This window comes from Takifugu flavidus, chromosome 12, assembly GCF_003711565.1.
Source record: "Takifugu flavidus isolate HTHZ2018 chromosome 12, ASM371156v2, whole genome shotgun sequence".
NCBI classification, from domain to species: domain Eukaryota; kingdom Metazoa; phylum Chordata; class Actinopteri; order Tetraodontiformes; family Tetraodontidae; genus Takifugu; species Takifugu flavidus.
This window is the reverse complement of record NC_079531.1, coordinates 9,642,552-9,660,499: the sequence shown is the minus strand read 5'-3', so window position 1 is coordinate 9,660,499 and position 17,948 is coordinate 9,642,552. Positions and strand designations below refer to the sequence as shown.

The following is a 17,948-nucleotide window of genomic DNA, read 5'->3' as shown; positions in this document are numbered from 1 at the left end:
TGACGCAATAGCAAGTGGCTGGGATGCCACAGATATGTGATAACCGTATATAAAGTGTTGCATGCATGTATTTGATCGTAGTCTCAGTGAAAATTCACAAATAACCGAGCTGTTTTTGATTTTTGATCTCTCATATACTTAATTTAACTAAACAATTTCACCATGAGAGAATGTGTTTGTGTCTTTTATGTTCATTTTAGTTTAAAGTATATTAAGACAAAATGCTTTTAAATTAAATGTGCTCTCAAAATAAAACCAAAATAAAAGAAAAGATTTTGTATGACTGCAAGGATTTTAAGTAAATAAAAGTTATACGAGAGCTCAAAGAGACAAGATCTAGTGCCAAATGGAGTGTGGGGGTTTAAGTTATTATATAGTGATAATGGATGGTGACACTGTGTTGTATTTCATGCCTTTTCGCAGCAATGGTGACTCGGGTAAGAAACAAGTAGAACCAAATATATAGTGAGAGCATCTATAAGGCTGTGGTAGGAATCATTGTGATTCAGAGAAAAAATGTTAGCTCTATATTCATTCCATGTCTATGTAGAAACTGTAAGGGTGACGGTCTATCATTCTATCTGTGAGCCTGTTGATTGATATCTTATTTCTTAGCTAATGTAACTGCTGCATCCCCTGACGACCATGTTACCATTTTTAAATTTTACCATTTTAAAAAGCTGAAAGTCAATGAATTGAGGGCTTTCTGTGTTTTGCAGTCACCACAATAAAGTCTTCTACTGAGACTGATTTGATCAGGAGGTGCAGAAAAAGAAAGCAGGCTGGAGATGGAGGTGGAAGAATCTCAAAACAAAAGATAGTCTCGCACCAGCATAAGGCCAAACATAGCTTTGTAGAAGCCCAGAGAGGTCAGGAATTATGAATGGAGGATATAATTATGTTCATGCACATTGCAGGATGACTTTGATTTGCAATGAAAAAAATGTAATCGTTGATTTGCCAAGGGGTTCATTAATTTGTTTAATTTTTGTCACAGCTGAATTTGCAGCCAAGTATCAAGAGTTGCAACCTCTTGGTAAAGGAGGATGTGGTTTTGTTTTTGCTGGATACAATAAATCTAGTCATTCCCCTGTAAGTGTTAAACTTTTGTCCTCAAGCACATTCAGACATTTACATGTGTACATGCAGAGTTTAGCTGGGGAGAGGGAAGTCTGGGCTTCTCTCCTTAGGCTGCTGCCCCCGCGACCCGACCCCGGATAAGCGGTAGAGAATGGATGGATGGATGGACATGCAGAGTTTAATCAGGATGTGCTGAAAGCCACGCTGGTATCTGGTATTAGGTGGCCATCAAACACGTTGCCAAAGAAAAGGTGTTGTGCAAAAACAAGGTGAGTACAAATGTACAACTATTGTAATCTCCCCCACCGCTGACAGAGGTGGTTAAATGTGTTATGTTGTGATTTGTTTGAGGGTGTTTCATCAGCTGTTTTCCATTTTTGTTGTTTTGTTGTTTCAGACTGAAAATGGGAAATGAGTTTCGTCTGAAGTTGCTGTCATGTTGAAAATTTCAGGGAGTAAAAGACAAGTGTCCAAGTCGGCACCAGTTAGACTCTTGGACTGGTATGACCTGGAACAGGAGCTAATACTGGTGATAGAGAGACCAGTACCATATGAAGACCTGAACGTATATTGCCAGGTCAATGGAGGATGCCTAGAGGAAGAGCAGGTCAAAGTGAGATGCTCGTGTGTGTGTGTGTGTTTGTCACTGCAGTGAACATCCACTGTGAGCTTTAGTTTGTCTTTGGTCCATCGCAGATTATAATAAAACAGCTGGTTGATGCAGCAAGAGACCTTGAAAGGAACAAAAAAATTTCACCGGGACATCAAGCAGCAGAATATATTGGTTGAGACTGGTTCTGAAGTGCCACAGGTTCAAATAATTGACTTTGGCCTGAGCTGTTTCTTTACCAAAAGGTTCTCATACAGCATCTTCTTTGGTAAATAAAGGAGTTGGACTTTTGAGTGTGATCGTCTCCAGTATATCCATTGAAACACTTTTGCTGTCATTGTAATACCTTGCAGGTACCGTTGAACACATACCTCCCGAATACTTTTATGGCTCCTACAAGCCTGGGCCCTCCACAGTGTGGCAGATTGGGGTCATCTTGTACGAAACACTTCACCACGGGGAAACATTTGAGACAACCAGATTCCTCCAAAATAAGTTGCAGATCCAAACGGGGGTTTCTCAGTGTACAGAATTTAGAGGGACAAGCAAACCTCTCAAAGTGCCATCAATGGTGCTGATTCATATTCATGATCGTTGTCTTCCATAGATTGCCAGAAGTTTCTATATGAGTGTTTGGCAAGAGCACCTGAGGATCGTCTCACCCTGACCCAGCTGCAGCGCCATTGTTGGCTTCAGTGACTCAGCACTTTTTGTCTTTACTCGTCTTGTAATATTTGTATATTTTTATTAAACATATCTCAAACTACTGGTATTTCTGATGTTCTGCCATGACTTGGTGGCAGCCACATCCATCAAAGTGAAGATTCAGTCTGCAGACGACAGTATGGTGGTGGAGGATGGTGGAAGAGGGTTGTGGCAAAGGCCACCAGACAATGTGTTTAAAAGAAGGCTGGACACTCATATGAACACTTGAGATAACTTTATAAGAAGAAGATAGACCATATAGATTAGTTTTGGATACAATTATACAGATCGCTTTGGTTCAAACACAAATACAGTCCAATATATATATAAAAAAAGGGGGGGGGGCGGCACGTAGAGTGAAACCCAGTGGGAAAGACAATCTGGTACAGAAAAGAACGGAGGCAAATTTACATTCACAAAGATGGTGGTGAATCTCAAGACAGGCTAAATACATCCATTCAGGATAAAAGAGGGAGAATTTAATTTTTTTCTTTGGCAATTTCAATCGCATTGAATATTCAAAATGGTGATTTCTGTATTTCTTCCTGTAAAAACAGATAAGTTTTCAGTCACTACTTCATTTTATGTCCATAAAAAGTTGCTTTTCTAATCTGTTATCAAATCACTGTAGCCCCCAAAGATCAGTTTTGAATCAATCTTCATCTGTTCCTATTTTTACTGTTTCTTGTGACAAGAAGCGTGGAGGCAAGATTCCACCATGCTGATTTTTTTAATTTTTTTTTAATTTAATTAACTATAAAGTAATATTGAAGAAATGAACAAGAACACCATAGACATATTGGGAAACCTTCCTTTAAATCTGTCATTGCATCACCTATAACATTACATAAAAAAGCAACCAAGCGTCAAGCTGTCTTCTCTACCAGAACACACCAGTTTCCCTGGTCATGGTAGCTGCTCTCAACTTTGACTCCAGTGATTTGACCACACAGGTGCTCGAGCTCCCCCTGCTGGAACAGATGGTAATAGCGGTGAAACACGGTAACTGAACTGCGCTCAGTCGCACTATCTGGTGAGGTTTGAGACTCTGAGCTGAGGCCAAGGCTTGATCCAATGGATATTTTAAAATCAGAACCTGGGTTACAGTCGGACCTGTTGCCAGAACACAAACCATAACCTGAGGAAGCCTTGTACTCTAAATTCTCCCCAGAGTATTCCCCTCTTTGTATTTTCTCATCTTTCAGATGCCAGGGAACCAGGAGGTCCTGGGATTTGAAGGCTGTGCGGTTAGTGTGTATGCTAAGCTTCCCATCAGCCAGTTTACTGACACACTGTATGTTCTCTCCACTGTTGTGCTTATCTTCTAGAGGCTGACTGGACCTCTCACACAGATCCTGGGTACCATTTGATGTGCTGTTAGTCATGCTGTACTTCTCTTTGCTCTGTTCTTTGAGGTATTTGGACCTCTGCTTGTTGTACTCTTGTTCATAAGCCCAAACATAGATAAGTGCTTGACCTCCAGGCTTCAAAAGTCTGACCAGTTCTCTTACTGCTGCCAGTCGTCGCTCCTGCAACACAAGCCCACATTAGCATGCCATGCGGGATTTGAAAAATAATTGAATTAATTGTTTTTCAATTCCATATTTGCATATTTGTTTGATGACATGACAGATCTTTGAGGGACTAAAAATATGCAGATGCATTTGTTTTCCAAAATTGTTTTAAATGGATCCAAAGACATGTGCATTACCTGGGTGGAAAAGTGGTGTATGACAGCTATGGAGATACAAGCATCAAAGGAGGCTGAGTGCAAAGGGAGCATGAGAGCATCAGATACAAACACCTGGAAACCCCTCTCTGCACAGATTTGAATAAGTGCACTGCTGCGATCACAGCCAACCTGAAAAATACAAAATACGGGCATCATTTCAGAGATTTGTAATCACATTCTTTCAAGAAATACCGTACTTCTTTTTCTATTGAAGATTCTTACATTATTTTTTAAAAAAAAATGTTATTGAAGCATAAAGATAACAAGTAAATCACATATTCCAGATGAAAATGAAACCATGATTGAACCTTCAGGCCTAAATTCTAAGTGGTGTTTTTTGGGCCCTGCTCATTACTGGTCCAACAGCATCCCTCCGCTGGAACTGGCAGCATCATGCTGTGGTGTAAGACAGCAGGGCTTCAATGTTCAGGGTTGAAGGCTGAATGGAGCAAAGAACTCCATGAAAAACTGAGGTAAAGGTTCTCCTGTTAATGAGTGAACACCCTTAAGCAGGAGCAGATGAGGGAGAACTGCGTGAATGTTGTGGAGTTGCCTCAGCCCTGGAGTCGTTACACTAATGATAGATCGAATTTGAGAGGAAACATCCCAGTGGGAACACAAAATGACAATAATGAAATACTTACTGCAATCACTTCTGGGTTTACACTGAGGTATTTCCCATTTCCACATCCCACATCAGCCACCATGCTGCCAGGGGGGAGCGAGGACAGAAAGTGGCACACACGCGGCCAGGGAGAATGACGAGTGCTACTGAAATGGGGGGCGATGGAGTTGTATACTCTGTGGACATATTCCTTTTCCAAATGAGCTGCGTCAGCATGGCAAGTGGGTAGTGAGGGGAGGGACGGTTCAGGGACTGCTGATACTCTCTGACTGTCACAAACAGAGGGAAAACCTAAGGGAAGGAAGAGGTGCTGAAAAATCGCTGCCAGTTAAAAATCACATGACAGTTAGAGGACAATAAGTTTCCCACCACAGCGGCACGGCTCGTGTCTGATCCTGCGGAATGTGAAGGACGTGCGGGTGCCCCTCCTGCTTAAAGTCAACCTGCTCTGAGTCTGATTGTCAGTTGGCACTGGAGCAGAGGACTGTGGGTCACAGGATGGCACCACATCACACTTGCGTGGAGTAATCCTGAGAGAACAGAGGCCAGCACGGGGGTAAGGCTCTGGCTTTCAACTTAGAGAAACTCTTCGGTGGATTTGATGCAAAATAAATAAAACGAACGTAAATTGAATTGGAAAAAAGCAACAGGTCGGAATAACAAATTGGAGCTCACCCATGGGTCCACAGGTATCTGCTCTCTCCCTTCATCACCAAAAGACTCCTACCAGGTAACACCAGAGCAACGAGGCCACCATCGGGATGACGGAAATCCATCACGGTCTAAAATGAACAGGCACACATGAAGACAGTAGGTGTCTACAGTAGGTGAAGAGACATCTTGGCTGAAGAGAAGTCAACTGGGCTTGTGTTTGAAGATGTTTCTACTTTGATCCAAGAGGCTTTTTCAGTTCACTGAAATTAAATGTCTTTGGTTATTTGGGAATAGTAGACATTTTAAATGTTCTCTTGAACAGTTGCTGCAGTGTTATCTGAAGATTTTCAGCGAATACATTAAATGTTCTGTCCAAATGAATGAATAATAAGGACAGTACTGCTTACCTGCGCCCCCAGGCTCAGCGACAGGATCGTTTCTTCAAAGGCAGAGTGAGTATCGATGTGAGGAGGAATCCCTGGAAAAGATCGCCAACTTAGTAATGCAGCAACTGCATTTAGAATTATAATATCTTGTTTCATAAATACTCGAGCATTCTACTCATCAGAGTACTTCTGTCTAATAACCACAAGTGTACTGCTTTATCTATTATCATTCGAAATAGCAAGTGTCATAGTGGCCTATTGAGTGTATTTGCCTCATTTAAGTGAGGTTCAGAGGCTGGATACACTCATTTAGATGGCTGAAGTAACCAACCCTGTCCAGACTCATACTGGTTGACAGTCAGCTGATCAGGCAGGATGTCAATGATTTGATTGGACAGACACCGCTCCAGAATGGGGAGACACTCGGCAGGTATACCTAGAAACAAACAAAGATGAATAATGTAATTATGAATCTTAATTGTTATTTGATAGCATTTATTAACAATTGGAAGCAGTCTTGTAGTTATAAGATCACAGAAATTTAATTTTAATTCAATTTAAATTTAAATTCCATCAAAATATAGAAATAATACTGACACTGGTTTTTGACAAAGTGTTGTTGTACCTGATACCAAAAAAAAGGAAGACATACCAGCAGGTAATGGTTTGTCCTTGTCCACATTGTTGTTGTCATAGCGAAATTCAAAGCCATAATGTTTGACTCTTCTATGCTTCATGGCTTTTTGAGCTTCAGAGACATTACAGTGGAGTGAGTCTGTTACAGCTGGAACTCACAACCCAGGAACTAACATAAAAATCCAGGAGCAGCAACTCACCAGTAACCTCATCGTTACCTGGGGACCAGTCAAGCGCAGCGAGCAGCAAAGCCTCCTCCTCTGGAGACACGAAACTGTCCAACAAGGTTAACCCCACTGGCAAAGAAAGGGATCCAGCTTCTTCACAGGGTACTGCACAAACCACACAAGGGTTCAGATCAATCAATCAGCTGTTACAACACAATTGGCTCAAAGGTAATTTTGCCTCTGTTATTCCAATGAATTTTAAATGCTCAAAATTACAACGTACCTGACTGGACATAACTGAGATAAAGTGTCACAACATTGTCTTCACACTTTAACGATTTTCCATTGAGTTGGGCATGAGCTTTTTGAGCACCCGCTTCAGATCTGGAAACAAACACCAACGATTAAAAGAATCTATAAGAGGATTATTGGTCTCGCATTGTGATAATTAGGTTGTGATGATAAATTCGTCTATGAAGTACCTGTACGTGACAAAAGCATACGGTTTCTGAGGGGGCATAACCAGCCTCTCTATTTCTCCGAACTCTTTCAGGACTGCAGACAACTCCTGACGACTGACTCCATTACCCAGGCCACCGTTTGCCACTACCAAACTCTGCCGTGGATGCATTACAAATAATAATGAATACCGAATTTGACAGTATGGCTCATTTATGTGTTGAGACGTATGTCAGCTGTATACGGTAACTCCTCGTAAGTTGTCGACTAAACATTACCTTGGTAGGCTGTGACACTGTACTGATGCCTTCATGCTTCAATAAAATATGACTGGCTTTTAACTGTTTTCGAAGAATTTTCTTTTTCACTTTACTCCTCTTTACGAATATCGTATTTTTTACAGTGTCAGCCATTGTCCGTTACTTAAAGTTGTCCGTGTACTAAAAAGGCGCGACCGATGGTTCCTGAAGACAAGCCTTGTTCCACCTTTTGTTTACAGTATTTTCGATTTGCTTTGACGATATTATTTTTCTTCCACGATTAAAACATGTCAATATTTTAATTCAGGATTGTTTTGTGTGAGTTTACTTTAACTTCTTGTCCAAAAGTCATATGAATAAATCATTAAAAAATGATCAGTATACAAGTATCACTAATGCACAACACAACAGTACAATGTTATATATTGAATGTATAAATGCATACTGTATATAATGTTTTATGAGGTGAAAGGGAAAACTAAATGCAGTTATTTAGTACTTTGCTTTTTTTTCCTTTGGAAAGCTCTAATTCTGCACTATATCAGTTGTTTTTCTTTCCTTAATTGCCCAGCTTTGTTGTGTTCACTGTCAGTTGGTATTCAAGTCCACAATGTGTCATGTTTTGAAATATGTTTCCAATATAGAGGACAAACACACTGCAGGGAAATCCATGCTGCATGCTTTCTTAATCTCTACACAAAAGATAGACCAAATTATCCAGGGATCATTCTATAGGCCAGCCTAACATGATACAAAGGGATAAAAACATAAGGGGAGTGACTCTGGAGAGACTGTTGGGCATTCCTTTTCATCATCCCACATTGAAGATATTCCTTCTTTATCTGAGGATTGTGTTGTTGACTGAAACATTTAAGCAGCATTTTTATGGAACAAAACATTTATGTTATCTATATATTGTGTTATGGTCCACCCTGGACCCGTTGGTCTATTCCCATGTAGGAATTCCGTGCAGATAAATGACTGTGCAGCTCCTCTAGCTGCATGTACATTTCACCAGAGTGAGGTTGGAGAATTAATATGTGGAGGGATTGTGCAATGAAACCCTCACCTGTCGCCAGCCCTCTAATTTCCAATGGCACAGCCTGACCATTTCGGTGTCACACTGAGCTACTGGCCAAAGGGACTGCTTCGTTGTCTTAACAGCACACTGTGTTTAGTCTGCAAAACAACAGCTGTTTGAACAGGAGACCATGGCCATCCTCCCTAGTATGAACGTTTGATGAAGTTTTTTTTAAAAAGTGTAATAAAATGTATTTCTTTAATGGGCGTTGGGTGATAAACAGCAATATGAGCTAGATAAGGGCTGTTGTGGAGATACACGATATATTGTATGATAATATTTTTACAGAAAATATCAGAATGGCAGATAATCACTCAGTGAATAGTTATGAACGACTCATCAGCAGGTTATAATGTCTCATAAACACAGTTTCAAAAACAGGCTTCAAAGCTGTTCAGCCTTTAATCAACAGTGATTGTGAGGGAAGAGGCGACCAGTATTCTGCTAGAGGCTGAACAGCAATTTAGACCTATTAATAGACTTTTCTGTTATCAGCCAAGCTGGAAAAAGGTTAGACCTGAACTGCTTTGGTAAGCTGAGCCATTTAAAATAGAGGTTCACAAGTGAGCACACAAATTGATGACATATTTGCCTTTCTAATAGTCGGAGTCATACATTGAAATGGGAAGAACAAAAAATGGCTCATTATTAATTTTTATTTTTAAAGGCTGTAAGAAGATCTCATGCTCTTCTTCGTGATGACTAATAAAATAATAAAATATAATTTAAAAGCAAATAAAAAGCTATTCAAAAAATTGGACAGGTCATTTTTTCCCCAAGGATATGACACACGAGACATGGGAGACGAGTAAACACAAGGTTTGCCAGTGCACAAAAATACAAAGCATACTAGGTCTTGAATCAATACGACACTATTTCATGCTCTTACACCTGCCTGTTCTTCAACAATAGAGCTAATAGCAGATGCACACATATATATTGAAGTTGAGAGGACTGGCCAAAATGTCCTCTTTGCTCGTAGAATGAACGTTTTGGTGCTAAGTACTGTATGTCGCACAAACAAGAAAATACACACACACACACACACACACACACACACAACACACACACACACACAACACACACACACACACACACACACACACACACACACACACACACACACACACACACAGTGTCCTAGAATGTGTGGAATGGTGTGTCTGGGGCCATGTTGACACCCCCTCTGTCTATCTGCTGATTTACAGGAAAACACAGCCAGTACTTTTCTATCTTAAACACACACAAGCAGCTGTCACACTGGGCTACAGTCCACTCCACACTGAGATGCCTGCACACTTCACAATCTTTAATTTGATCACCATAGTGCCGCATCTCCGTGACAATGGGAATCCCTGGGTCAAATTGTGACTACTGGCAGTCAGACAAAGAGCAACAGAATAGATGTCATTTGATCTGTTAAATCCCTTGGGGATGGCCTTGGAATCCTGTAATGGAACATTTTGAGGGAGCCGCAATAACCAGTACTTCATCCCCCTTTGACCTCTGTGTGTAAGACTTGTGTGTGTGTGTAAGGGGTTTAGATAACACCATTGTAAGCAGCTGTCAAATGTTAGATGAGCTGAGAAATTCAGAGAGGTGAGCTGTCAAACTGCCGCCCTCAGTGCAAGTTCTTGGAGAGGGCTGTTGAATATTTGATGGAAGAAATAATAGAATAATAATAGAATAGAATAATAGAATTCCTATTTGTGTTTGCAAAGTGCAAAAGTGAAATATTACTTTTCAGATACATCAACTTGATGCGAGATGCAAGTGAGAGATGTAGTGTTTTAACGGTGCTGAATCACTCGGACATTTCCCATCGGGCTGTTTCAAAAGGAAAAGTAGTTCAAAAGTTGAGCAGGTACGTTCCAGCTACAGTCCTAGTGAGTGCAAATGCATGACAGCAAAAATAGAATATGCTGAGATCCCAAAAATCTCAAGGGGACAAAGGTTTCTAGTTACATCTAAACCCTCAGCAGCTACAAGTGTAATTGGAGTTTAGATTAAAGAGATTAAACAACCAAGTGTATCATGAAGAAACTTTAAAGCTCTAATGCAAGAATAAAGGAAAACAAGTGTAAGATAGGAGTGATGCCAGCATTGTCAAACAAATTTAAAAACCAGGTGTGTGGAAATTTGTCATGCAAACTGAAATAGTAGCTGCTGTTTCCTTGTCTTAAGATGATTTTAATATAACAAACTATTTCTACTATGAAAATGACAAAATATGCATGAATATCACACATTTCCATAATATCACACAAGTTCTTTAATAACACACAAAGTGTCCAATTCATTTTAGAAAGAAAACAATGTTTTGTGACAGCATGATGAATTGTGGCATCACATGAGTCCATTTTTAAGTGGTTGCATTAATGTTTTATAAATAACCCTTCTGCTGTGCATGTGTGTCTCAGAGAGAAAGAGAGGGATACTGTGTTTGGTTACAAATGGGAAACACTCCAGTGGAGAAGATTGTGGAAAATATAACATTATCTATTGGTGGTTTGGTTGCTGTGTGACGTCAACCATGGGCGGTCCTCTCTGGATGGCTACTTTAGGAAAGCGCCAGGTCTCTGGCAGGGGAGAGAAAAGCTGGTCAGCACAGCCTATTGTAGATGCTGCACACAGGCAGATGCTCATAATAATAATAGTAATAACAAAGAAGTAAGAAGAGAGGCTTCCCGACCCGCACCACATCTGTCACCTCCTCTGACTGATCACTGAACGGCCGTGGCTGACGAAGGAAAGGTAACAATCAGTCTCATGATGTAGAAAGCCACAAGAAAATCAGCCTGTAGTTACTTCATTTTTTCATTTTAGGAATGACTGAAGCTTCTATTTCATCTGTTATTGATGAACCCTGTAATTCAATCAATATATACTTTCATTTTGATTTTTGAAAACATTTGTTCCTACTGTCACTGATATGCTTAATACTTGTGTTAAAACTTACTTTTAAGAAAGTAAACTCAAAAAAGTGGAAGACATTCCAGTGGTGTAAGTTTTGCTTCACCATTTTCCACTGAAGTCACTTTCAGTCTTTTTCTAGAAACATACATTGTTGAGTCTATCATCATCAATCTGATCATGTCTGTATTACAGGTTTATTACTATAATTTGGCCTTTAAATCTGTGCAACATGCAGCGTGTTTTACGAGGCCTAATGTTGGCCCTGGTCATTGGTAACTGATGTATCAGGAACAGATGTAGCAAGCCACCTGGCTGATGACTGATGAGTCTGATGAGTCTGATCGTTCTGATCTGTGATAAGAGAGGCAACACACACGCTCACAAATGCAGCGGAGGCTCTGAAGTATTACATTACTAATGGTGCGTGTATTCGCCTTGTAGATGCTTTGTAATTTTCTATCACTGCATACTTGTCAGGTCAAGGACAACGGTCCCAAGAGGCAACATAACAGTGTCATCGGCGCTGCACTCTGATCTCCTCCTCTTCGACTTTGTCACTTCTGAGGCATCAGCATGGAGCGCTCAGCCAGGGAGCTTTTCCTCAACTTCATGATCGTCTTAATCACTGTGCTGCTGATGTGGTTACTTGTGAAAACTTACCAGGACTGAAGCGCCGTGGAGAGACTGCCAGCATGAGGATCAAGGGACTTGCTGAGTTGTTCCCTTTCACACAAGGCCATGATAATATTTTGTTATTTAACCATTTGGACGCCAGTCTCACGGAGAGCTCCATGATTACAGTGACGTAAAAGATAAGCAGACACGTTGGCCACAATCAGAAGAACAGAATATCCATGACAAATGTGCTTGGCGTCCGTATTTCCAATCTGATGCATTTTTAATGTGGCTCTTAATGAAATACGAAATCACCAGGCCAAAACAAGGCCAAAACAAGTAAAACTGAAGCCACTGTCTTAACTTGAAGAGGTTAGATATCTGTACTATTAAGTTCACTTACATTTAACAAAGGAGGATATAACTGTCAGCTTTGAATCTTCTCTTCACATTTTTTTAACTAAGGAAACGATTCGAGCCTGTAGAGACTGTAGCCTTAATCACTGTGAGATTTATGTGTGAGCTCTGAATCATGTTACGGTATCACGGTGCCAAGGCAAATATGAAAAAACAAGCATGTTGTAAAGCAATGCAAATGATGAAACCTTATATTTATGTTGCCTTCTTTCCATAAAACACCCCTTTTTGCACCTCCATAGAGGATGCAATAGCCTTTGAAGAGCTTTAAAAACATTGAAACAATCAATAAAAATAACTGACTCATTTGTATGTGGATGATTTATGTGTGTCACAGTGTAGCATCCCAGGGATCTCTGTGTCTGGTAAAGCTGATGAGCTGACAGTGGAACTCGGTGAGGGCTCTGGGCATCGGGCTCAGTTCCTCCCATTCACTCCGCTCACTGTGATACACCTGCACCAGAGAAGAACCATCATCTTTCACCTTCTGCTGTTCGTCTCAACAGCATGTTAGGCTGACCAGGCCTCATCATGTTAAATGATTATAAATATGAATTTACACCGAACACTCTGAAAACAAAACACAATGAATGTGAAGCAGATCTTCTGACACAGGCTACAAAAGTGCCTCCAAACTGGATTAAAGGCTTCAAGATGAATTGCTGATTTGCTGCCTAAATAGGGGGAAGCTATTTCTTTGGGTTACCTGAACATCATCAGTGATCTCATCAGGTGAATAGTCTCCACCCAGGATGTAGATTCTGTCTCTGGTACCAACTGCTCCAGCATTGAACCCTGCACACTCAAATGACCCTTGACCTTTCCATACGCAGGTCTCTGGACAAAAGCTGTAGACCTGTTAAGACAGCATACATCTTAGCATACTATTAAAACACACCTGAAAACTCAAAGGAAAAAATTGGTTTATCCTCTTCTGATTGACTCACCTTATATGTGGACAGGTCACATAGATGAAGAGTATCATTGTTTGACACAGCCTTGACTAGAATTGCGTGGAAGAACTGACCAAATTCCGCAACCAGACGGTTCCACTGGTCTTTTTGAGCATCATAGCAGAAGAAGCAGTCCAGTAAGGGATTAAATGTCTCTGTGAACTCCACCTCAGATCCCAGAGTGTAGATGAGGCTGCCACAGGAAGTTGCCTCTGGGTAGAAGATGGCAGTGGGGAGGGGGCTGACTGAGCACCAGGTCTTGGTCAGAGGGTTGTAATATTCCACCTGGAAAATAGACATTAAAAACATACAAACTTAAAAATAATTTTCATATTCTGTATTAAAAAAGTGATGTTTTTACCTCAACCAGACTGGGAGCTTCCCCTGTAGATCCTCTGGTCCGCCCTCCTATGACATACACTCTGTCAAGACATGTGACAGCTGCATGCATGGTTCTAGCTTTCAGCATGGCTGGAGTGGGTGTACAGGTTAGGGTAACCGGACAGAAGCACCAGGCCTCGTCTGTGGCATCATGGGATGGCTGAGCTACATGTAGATGTATTGCACGGCAGCAGCTCCCCCGGCAACCACCTGTCACAAAGATCTTCCACAGACAGGATATTGTGTTCATCACACTTAAAGCAACTAAATGTAAAAATATATGCAAAGTATGTCAAGTCATAAAATGGCACTCGTATGTCAGCAGAGATTAAGGAATCTCAATCATTTCAAATATTTGTATCACTGACGACAGTAGTCCATCCAGAATATTACCCTTTTAAGTAAAGTTGAAAAGGCGTCGCCTTCGATGGAGATGGCTGAAAAACGATGAACAATTAGATCACCGACGCCATTTCTCCTGGACAGGTAAGACTCAGCTAAGTTTGTTTAACTTAACTCTAATTCATTTAGGCATGGACTATCACTCACAAAGCATAAACATAATCAGCAGATGATAAACTTACAGTGTAAAATTCCATGCGTGCCAGGATAGCTCCTTGTAGTACATTCTAGCTGAATCTGGAAACCTAACTGACAATATCTACTGGAGGAGGTCACCAATAGCAGCTGCTGCAGTAGCAGCTTTGGCCACAACATTACATATAGCAGATCCTTTAAAAGCACAATTTGTTCGACATATTTCTAAAATGAAACTCCTGATAAGCTTTATACATATTATAACTAGTAAATTATACCTTTTCTGCATAGCTAGTAAAACAGCATCCTGGTGGGTCTGGAAACATGACAGCTGCCTCCAAGAGATTTTTTCCCAAATCTTTCCATTGATTGGTTCCCAGACAGTAGCAGAAGGCATGCCGGGTCTCTCCGTTCTCTTCTGTCTTGTGGATGTAGATGTAGGACTGTGTGGTGGCCGGCCTGGCATCGGTGTGCAGGCCACTGTGCTGTTCCTGTTGGTCCTGAGCCTGTGAGATCAACGTGCAACAGGCCTCGCTCTCCTGAAGGAGAACATCTGAATGCAGAGTCTGACAGAAAGGGTTTTGAATAATTAGTCCAAGCTACAAAGCTTTCTAGTTTCATGTCCAGCTGCATGTTATATTACCTCCAGGGATGGTAGATGATGTAGTCTGGTTAAGGACAACAAGCTGGGCAATAGTTGTCCTCTTCCTGGTCGGTCATGGTGAATCCATCTGAGAAGTGATGTCACTACATCTTCCTCACTGGGCACATTTAAAGCATCAGACCGCAGGCAAATTTCTAAGATATTCACCTACAGTTAAAAACAGAACCAGACAGAATATGTTACTCAGTAACAGTAATTGTTACTGTACATTGATTTCTCTCCGTGGTGTAAAAGCCGCTGGCTAACAATAATAACAATACCAACAATAATAATATTATAGGTGGGGTTTTACATATCTTTTAAATGGGATGAGGATTTATTGTTGCATGCAATCTCCTTCTGTTGGACATTTTTTCTTTAAATAAAAGCTTTTAGTTTTCTTAGACACATCTGAGATCATTCAGGTGGTCAAATGTCTTTAGGACATTCATTTAAAACAACTTTTTAAATATTGACAGTAAAACCGTGGTTGAGGCAGCCTAAATGATAATATATAAAATCATGTTTCTTTTAAAACTTGATCAGGTTAAAGCACACCACTTTCTATTGTGCAATGCTCAGTACCTGCATGTTGAGAAAGTCCTGAGTTTTAGAGAGATCGCAGAAGTTCTGAACCACAAAGTCATTGGCACTTTGGAGGAGGGAGTCAGAGCCATAAGCCTCAGCGATGGAGATCAGATAGAGACAGTTAGAAAGATCCAGACTTCCTATCAGAAATTCGGTGCATGCCCGCAAAAGAACCGAGACCTGAGAACAGCGAAATAAAACCGTACCACTCAGTAACATTCAGTTAAATGTCAGGACATCAGTGATGGCATCATTTGACGGGAATGTTGTATATTGTACTGCATATGTGTAGAAAAAAAATGGAAAGAAAGAATGTTCCACATTTTACCTGAAGAAAAGCAGCAAGCTGAAACAGTGTGTCTATGTTGCCATTGGTGATCAGTATTTCTCCAGAATAAGCAAAATCCAGGAAAGCGCTGACTGCGTCCAGACATTGGTCATCCAGAGTCACTGAACCATCACCACGCTCTAGCATATCCACCTCAAACATAGCCCTAAACCAACAGGAGCACATAACATAGACAGCAAAACATAACCCAAAAACATGGTGTCAGTAATTAAAGAAAGATTTCCAAATGATCAGAGACCGAAAGCCACATGTGCTTGAACTGTATCTGGTAAATATTTCAAACCTTACACGTTACCGCTTCATCTCAACAGTATATTAAACCAATCAACTGAAAAAAACTTAATTAACTAACTGAATTTCATCTTTACATGTAAAAATTGTGTTTCTGTTTGGGCACAGCAGGATAGTCAACATTAGAATCAGATCAGGGTTCACTGACAGAAGAGTAAATGTTTTTCATTAACGGAGGTCAGAGTAATTGACCAAAGTCTAAGGCAGCCTCAATGGGACTGTTTTAACATTTAGGAGAATACTCAGTTCTAAAGAAATGTCTTCCACTTTCTTTCAACAGTCCAGTTGGCTCTCTGGTAGATCTCAGTGAAGATGTCAATCAATCAATCAATCAATTTTTATTTATATAACGTCTTTTACAATCAAAATTGTTTCTAGGCACTTTACAGAATCCCAGGGCCTAACCCCAAACAAGCATGTGGGAGTTATCTAGATAACTATGGAATCTGATGCTGTACAGAGAAAACCATATCACATACATAGTTTATGACAATTTTTTGACAATTTTCTGGTACAAAAGCACCTATGGCATTATTAATGATCATCAGTTAAAATATTGAACTAAACGTTGAACTGATGATGATCCCTCAGAGCTGATGTCACCCTTCATCAGCATGCAAATACAGTTCCTGCCCAAATGTGGAGAAACAAAGAATACCTGAAGAAATCACTGCTTGCAGCTAGAACACAACGGTGGCAGGGAAAAGCACGTCCCGCCACATTAATGGTGAAGTCAAACATCAAGCTGCACTCTCGAAATGACCTGAGCGCAGCCAGGAGCTGCAGGCTGTGGGACTCAGCTGTCCGGAGAAGGGTCTGGCGTTCTGGGGGCCCGGGGCCTTGTTGGAAATCAGATTTACTTGTCAGAGGCCATTTGCTTGTGAAACATTGGGGGGACCTTGGAGATACATCCATTTTTAACAAAATCTAGTAGCCTTTTAAAAGAAAGAAAGCAAAATGTACATTAGGAAGGAAGGTGTTAGGATTATTCCCTTTGTGTGTGTGCGCGCGCGCGTGTGTGTGCGCGCGTGTTGTGTGTATATATAGCATGCTAACTGTAGATAACATAGTGCAAGCAACATAAAAATGTGTGATGTGCAGATCAAGCTAGAGTGGCGCAGCGAAACACTTACAATCTAGGGACCTTGGACAGTTCTTCTTCATGGCATTCGGGAACTTCCGGGAAACGTGAAATGACGTGAAATTTTGGTTATAGCATCGTCGTTGCTACAAGACAGCAATTTATTCAGTAATGAAATAAGAAAACATCGTCTTTTAAAATGTCTTGTCATGGGCGTATGTTAATGTTACCTATGGGATGCTCCAATTTATTTTTGTCTTTAGCAGAAGAGGCAATGAAGGCAATACCTGGGAAATGTAGTTTTATTGTAGCGCTTCCAAAAGCCTTGGCAAAAGCCCAAATACCCCATTGAACCGCTTCAGTTACGCTGTAAGTATTTTTTGATTTTCATTGTAGTGATGAATAATAACAAAAAGTTCCCAAATATGTTGCTATATGGTTGTTTTTAACTGATATGAAGCTGGTGTCTGCCTGCATCCAGAAACTAGATTACTGATTCAGTAGTTGCACAGATTGCAGCCATACCTGACTTACGGTACATTAAGGCCAACAGCTAAAATTTGCCACGACTTGATACCTGATTAAGTAAAATAAAATGTTTATTCATAATTATACGTTGATAGAAATTAGTTCAAATCAACAATACCTGATAAAATAAATAAAAGTATACTCATAAAAATACGGCTCCCAAATAAAATAGAATAAAATAAAAAGAAATGCAGCGCTTTGCAATCCGTCCCAATTGAGACGGCAGGGCTGCAGTGTAATAACGCTACCTACCA

General features: G+C 40.5%; 2 protein-coding genes and 1 long non-coding RNA gene across 8 annotated transcripts; 1 reads left to right on the top strand and 2 right to left on the bottom strand.

Moving 5' to 3' along the window:
* Positions 1–2,613: 2,613 nt before the first annotated feature.
* On the bottom strand, positions 2,614–7,492 carry alkbh8 (alkB homolog 8, tRNA methyltransferase). Of its 3 annotated transcripts, XM_057050691.1 has the most exons (12): positions 7,333–7,492; positions 7,078–7,211; positions 6,879–6,979; positions 6,629–6,760; positions 6,445–6,540; positions 6,124–6,228; positions 5,814–5,884; positions 5,428–5,534; positions 5,122–5,282; positions 4,772–5,043; positions 4,107–4,256; positions 2,614–3,924 (listed from the first exon to the last, which is right to left on the bottom strand). In XM_057050691.1, exons 1-12 carry the CDS (start codon positions 7,465–7,467, stop codon positions 3,262–3,264), a joined length of 2,127 nt encoding a protein of 708 aa, XP_056906671.1. In that variant the 5' UTR covers positions 7,468–7,492; the 3' UTR covers positions 2,614–3,261. The 3 variants fall into 3 exon arrangements, with proteins under 3 accessions (XP_056906671.1, XP_056906672.1, XP_056906674.1); XM_057050692.1 differs by lacking the exon at positions 6,445–6,540; XM_057050694.1 differs by lacking the exon at positions 7,078–7,211 and having other exon boundaries at positions 7,333–7,486.
* Positions 7,493–10,823: 3,331 nt separating this feature from the next.
* LOC130535015 (uncharacterized) lies at positions 10,824–12,649 on the top strand. Its single transcript, XR_008953016.1, has 2 exons — positions 10,824–11,149; positions 11,789–12,649. It is a non-coding gene; the product is annotated as an uncharacterized LOC130535015 (long non-coding RNA).
* kbtbd3 (kelch repeat and BTB (POZ) domain containing 3) lies at positions 12,179–17,534 on the bottom strand. 4 transcript variants are annotated; one of them, XM_057049780.1, is made up of 11 exons: positions 17,397–17,501; positions 17,219–17,312; positions 16,744–16,924; positions 15,774–15,939; positions 15,443–15,625; positions 14,858–15,025; positions 14,493–14,780; positions 13,658–13,900; positions 13,291–13,581; positions 13,050–13,199; positions 12,179–12,797 (listed from the first exon to the last, which is right to left on the bottom strand). In XM_057049780.1, exons 2-11 carry the CDS (start codon positions 17,247–17,249, stop codon positions 12,675–12,677), a joined length of 1,824 nt encoding a protein of 607 aa, XP_056905760.1. In that variant the 5' UTR covers positions 17,250–17,312; positions 17,397–17,501; the 3' UTR covers positions 12,179–12,674. The 4 variants fall into 4 exon arrangements, with proteins under 4 accessions (XP_056905760.1, XP_056905758.1, XP_056905757.1 ...); XM_057049778.1 differs by having other exon boundaries at positions 17,219–17,534; XM_057049777.1 differs by having other exon boundaries at positions 16,744–17,020; positions 17,219–17,533.
* Positions 17,535–17,948: the final 414 nt, after the last annotated feature.